Consider the following 6,000-nt stretch of genomic DNA (forward strand, 5'->3'; position numbering starts at 1 on the left):
GAATACAGTATATCACAACAACACACAGAGATGTACGTAGCTCTGTTGAATACAGTATATCACAACAACACCGAGATGTACGTAACGTATCTCTGTTGAGTATATCACAACAACACGAGGAGATGTATGCAGCTCTGTTGAGTATATCACAACAACACACAGAGATGTATGCAGCTCTGTTGAGTATATCACAACAACACACATCCTCTTCATCCTTCTCCTCATTTTGTACATACAGAACACGCAAGAGCTAAAGGTAGATCCACAAATTCACCCATTCAGACACGCTCCACTGACTCACGCACACACATGCATTGCGCATACACATACCCAACACATCAAACAAACAGTGGTAGACTAACCGCTCTAATTTGTACTTGTATAAATGGCCATGACCACCTTCTTCTTCTTCTTCTTCTTCTTCTTCTTCTTCTTCTTCTTCTTCTTCTTCTTCTTCTTCTTCTTCTTCTTCTTCTTCTTCTTCTTCTTCTTCTTCTTCTTCTTCTTCTTCTTCTTCTTCTTCTTCTTCTTCTTCTTCTGTGTTCTCTGTGGTGACATTGCACCTTTATTTTCTCAGTCCCATTGTGTCAAAAAAGGGCTATTTGCATTTCCTGGAGCCTCACACCAACGGGTGGGTGAAGCGCTACGTGGTGGTGCGCCGGCCGTACGTCTACATCTACAACACGGAGAGGGACACGGTCGAGAGGGCCATCCTCAACCTCTCCTCCGCCCAGGTGGAGTACAGCGAGGACCAGCAGGCCATGCTGAAGGTGGGTTACTTTACCGCCTCGCTAGAAGATGTCTGGCTCCTGTCATCTTTTTTTACTGTTTCTCACGGGTCCTCAAGGTTATTTACGTTGACAGGAGGACATTCATATATTCGTTTGTTTGTTTGTTTGTTCATTAATTTATTCATTCTCTTAGTTGATTGATTGATCTCTTGATACGAGGACCAGCCAGAGTGTGGTAGTGAAAGGGTTAACCTTCTGCAGTGTGGTTGTGAAAGGGTTAACCCTTTGTCGGGTGGCAGTGAAAGGGTTAACCCTTTGGTAGAGTGGTAGTGAAAGGGACTGTATTTGCTTCATGTTGGGGCTTTAACAGGGTGGTCTATGTTGGTAGTGTATGTAAGCGACGGAGTAAAACAGACTTTATGTTTTGATATATGATGGGGATAAGAAAGCTCCAAATAGCATATCTTCCGTCTATAAGATAAGATAAGATATTCCTTTATTGATCCCCTTGGGGAAATTCACTATAAATCAATCTCATTCAGAATGTATGTGAATGTAAACCCTAATTTATCCGGTCAAAACATTTCCATATACTTTATTGTAGGGATGTCCGATATTATCGGCCTACCGATATTATCGGCCGATATCGGCATTAAAAAGTGATATCGGAAAATATCGGTATCGGTTTTCAAAAAAGAATTTTATTTTTCTTTATTTTTTTTACATTTCTATAGAAATTATGTCCGATATTATCGGCCTACCGATATTATCGGCCGATATCGGCATTAAAATGTGATATCGGTTGATATCGGTATCGGAAATTAAGAGTTGGACAATATCGGTATATCGGTATCGGTAAAAAAGCCAACATCGAGCCATTGGTATTGCATCTTTTGTTTTGGTCTGACTTGTGGGTTGGAGTTTCATGAGGGTAGGGGAGGGGTTGCAGCTACTGTACTGCTGGCCACACCTCAGTCTCTGCCAAGAAGAGAATTTCACAGTATAATAAGTTACTAAAACTCCAACCTGACTTAAACGAAGTGTAATATCTGCCTAGAGGGCGCTGTTTGACGGCATTACAGATTCTACCTCTAAAGACGGTAACGTTGAAGGTTTTGTAGGTTATGTGTAGAACATTCATATCTCACATTCACATTCATAGTTAAAGAATGAAAAGGTGCATGTATTTGCAGACGAGGTGGAACTGTTCACTGTTCCAAGTGATTTTGGTTTGACTATACAACTTCCAAACTGAGCTGCTCCAAAAAAGAAAAAGATTAAATGGCTTCAACTGTAACATAGTCTTCATTCATATTCTGGTATCCTCTGGTGATTTACTGTTACATAATCTCTTTCTCTTGTTTCACCACAGACCCCGAACACGTTCGCTGTGTGCACAGAACACCGTGGAATACTGCTTCAGGCCAATAACGACAAAGAGATGCATGACTGGCTGTATGCGTTTAACCCTCTCCTTGCTGGAACTATCAGGTAAAATAGAAATAGATTTGATATTTTTTCGGGGTGAATGTTTTTATTTAAATCTTTTATGTTCTCAGAATTCTGTCTTGGAATTATAGAACTCCACACAAGCTTCCAGTGCACACTCCTACACAGAGCTGTCTTTACGCCTGTAAGTCACAGTCTGCTAAACACCTCTGTCCAAGACAGACAAAATATATAAGCTATAACTTTGAGTTGGGTGTATACAGAGTATCACAAATAACCAAAAATGTACCTTGACGAGTTATGCAGCGATGTAGTTATCAGAAAAGTAAACAGACTATGTTTTCTGCATAAAGAAACCATACCTTTATGGCTACGTTCACTGTTGTTTCCATGGAGACAGTGACTAAACAAGACTGCACACAGACGCTGTGAAATTAAATTATTTAACTTTTTTCAATACATTTTCAGTTCTTATTCATAAAAGAGACAAAAAATATGGGGGGAACAATAATATAATATAATTTAAGGGAAAATAATACGAGTAAAGGGAGCACTGGTTCGTTTATTTAATTTTTATTTAACCTTTATTTAGTTTACTTCCTCTTTGGGCAGAGATGTTTGACAGTGGAACAGAACACAAGTGGAACGTCGTCCAACTCTCTGCATAGGAGAAGTACATCATCATTAAAATGCTCTGTTCTCAAAGGTTATATCTCACATGTGAGGTCGTACACTCCAAGGGGTTGAAATGCAATACCTTATACGAGTCTGGTGTAACAGTATAAAAGGAATAATAATAGAACAATGCATTTTTCTTACCTCTCGTTTGTCATTCTCAGGTCAAAGCTGTCCAGAAGAAGAGCCGGACAGATGAGGATGTGAGAAGAAGAAAAAAAAACGAGGCTCTGAACAAATTTTATGAGGAAAAGATTGAACACAAAGACTAACCTGTACATAGGTCCCTGTCCTTAAACCTTACTCCTGTGCTGAACCCCCCACACCCACCATCACCACCACCACCACCACCCACCAACAACAACAATCCTGTCCCTGCACATGCTCAGTCTGTCACAAGCTGACCCACTAGGTGTTCTCTCTAGACACACAGCCCCACCAGTGTGTCAGGCCTTTTGCTGCTGTGTTATTAAGCCTTATTGTCTTGAGGAACCTCTTCAAAGTTTTTTTTTTTTTTTTTTTTTTTTTTACTGTACTAGTGCGGGAGTATATTCATAGACGGGGGAATGACCGAAATGGCAGGAAGTAGCAACAAAATTCCTTATTTCAGATTACATGCGTATGGTGACGTAGTTGTTGTCAGTGACCACATTGAGCTTTACATATTTATTCCTTCAGAAGACGAGAAAAAAAGTGGAGCAGTGACAGTAATTGTTACTTAAAGCTGCCGTGTCAGCTGACCGCATCCGCGCGCCGGCCGCCGAGCGTGACGCGAGAGCAAATGGCCGCCGTGTGAATGTGGTCAAACTGGAATCCCATACTACATTCACATCTCGGCATTCAGTAAAATAAAGTGCAGATTCTTCTCTCTAACTCTACAGCTATATATAATGTTTAAAAAACGGATTTGCATACAAAGTGATACTAGAATATACATAGTTGCTGATAAAGAAAAAAATAATAATGATAATAACAATGACAGTTGGGTGTAATTCTTTAGAACGTTCCTCTCTTTCCTTCTGGCTCAGCTGTGGGACTGAGCAGCTGTTTGTGAAATACTGATACTGTATAATCTTCCAGTTATCCAAAAAAAAAGAGAAAGAAAAGTTCTCTGAGATTTTAGCACACACAGCCTGGCAAGAAAAAAAAAGGAGATGACTGATTTAACGGTTACATGTTCCTCTGGTGTTTTGATAAAAAAAAGCGTTGTCGTTGGACTCGTAGGAGCTCTGAGGGTATCTACTGTCACATGTTTAATAATCAACCCATCATCTAATCCTCCCAAATTTAATCTTGATCTCTACCTGAATTTTATTTGTATTAAGATGTGATATATTTAGATATTTAACAGCTTTATTGTTTATTTCTGCATGTATTTATTTACAAAGACATTTATATTTCTAAAGTAGTACAGTGCAATTTCTGCACACCGCACTTTTTAATATGAGTTCCTTAAACGTTTTGATAAACATATCCTTGTCCCTCGCTGTTATTGATACTCAATAACTACTATCCCTTAAAGGAGAATTAGAATAGTCTATTTGACCTTTTCGACCCAACGTATTACATTATATTGGACAAGGTAAACGAATTGTTAGGGTAGAGGATATTGATCGAGGTGTGGTTTGTGTGCATCGCCGTGTGCGCAAAGCTCCACTCCGGAGTGAACGCGAGTGTGTGAACTGTTCCTTGTTTGTAGACTAGAATAAGAAACTGGGTTTCTGAATGATATGTATATCAATTATGTAGTGCCTCTCTTTTCATCCAGTTGCTTTGAATCTACTGTACGTTCTCCATGCTGCTGCTGTGCTGTCTATCTACAAGTTATGTCATAAAAATGACTGTCCGGCTTGTCATCATCATCATGGTCATCATCACCACTACTCTTATTATTTATTCATGTATTCAGAAAAATATGCAAAGGTTTTATTTTACGTCCGTGTTACATAACCAGATTTGACAGTTAGTCGTCATAGTAATGGATTCTCTGAACATATATACGTGTTTATAAATACAAAAGCAAACATCATTCTCACTATGTCAGCCTTAGAAGTGTATGTCCGGCAGTTAAACTGAACTGTACCTGTGCTTACAAACAGGAGTTAATGCTTGACTTTATACAGTATGTTTTCAAATTGTAAGTGTCTTCTTCACACACAATTTAGCAAAGCTGATGAAATTAGAAGTTTTCTATCCGTTCTACGGTACTTTTGTATTTTTTTTGTGTGTGTCAGGTCAGGTGATATATTGGTATGAGACAAGACCTTAAAAATCCCTAAATTGACATATCTCAAACCCTGAGCTCTTTTCTTGATCCCTGCTTCCCTTGGACAAAGACCTGAGGACAGCAACCGTTGTGATTGGAGGATCGAGAAAAGAGGGCGGGGTTTGAGATAGGTTCAATTCACTTTGTGACCCCGACCCTGCCATTAAAACCATTAGGGAGTGTACGTATGTTGAGCTACTGGTTCTGATGGTGGGGTCAAAGTGCAAAGACTACAATTTTGTCATAGCCATGTTTATTTATTTATTTTTCATTCATTGCTCAGCCCAACCCCAGTCAAATAATTGCTATAAAACACACAACAACAGTAAATGTTTTCGGACGCAACAGGGAAAGGAAACTTTTCATGAGCAGAACCTTAGGTCAGCCAGCCCACAGAGCATGCTCAGAGGAAGGACCAGTCATGACATCAATTACATGTGACGGAAGCATGTCACATATATATTAACCCTTTCACTATACCACACTACAGAAGGTTAACCTTTCACTACCACACTACAGAGGGTTAACCTTATGTAGTGTGGTAGTGAAAGGGTTAACCCTTTGTCGTGTGGCAGTGAAAGGGTCAACCTTCTGTATTGTCGGAGTGAAAGGGTTAACCATTTGGTAGTGTGGCAGTGAAAGGGTTAAGAAGGCACGACGTTAACTCAAAGTGACCTATCTCAAGCCCCGCCCTCTTTTCTTGATTCTTGATCGAGAGAAAAGGGGGCGTGGTTTTAGATAGGTCAATTTGCTTTGTCCTTACTGCACATTTAAGTCTATTATCTCTTGAGATAGCAACTTTAAAAGTAGTCATTGGTGTGTTATTGTGATATGTTGTGGATATCTGATTGAAATTATCTAATGTTTTAAAAGTCATTT

The 6,000-nt window shown here is 39.5% G+C and overlaps 1 protein-coding gene across 1 annotated transcript in view; it reads left to right on the forward strand.

The window, feature by feature from the left end:
• kif1aa (kinesin family member 1Aa) overlaps positions 1 to 3,097 on the forward strand; it is a gene marked incomplete at its 5' end in the record, with an annotated part of 122,369 nt that extends 119,272 nt beyond the window's left edge. Inside the window, 3 exon segments of the mRNA XM_084308731.1 lie at positions 578 to 770; positions 2,104 to 2,222; positions 3,020 to 3,097. Of these exon segments, the coding sequence (XP_084164857.1) occupies positions 578 to 770; positions 2,104 to 2,222; positions 3,020 to 3,062 (355 nt within the window). The 3' untranslated portion in view covers positions 3,063 to 3,097.
• Positions 3,098 to 6,000: the final 2,903 nt, after the last annotated feature.

This window comes from Notolepis coatsorum, assembly GCF_963971535.1.
Source record: "Notolepis coatsorum genome assembly, chromosome: 2".
Classification (NCBI taxonomy): domain Eukaryota; kingdom Metazoa; phylum Chordata; class Actinopteri; order Aulopiformes; family Paralepididae; genus Notolepis; species Notolepis coatsorum.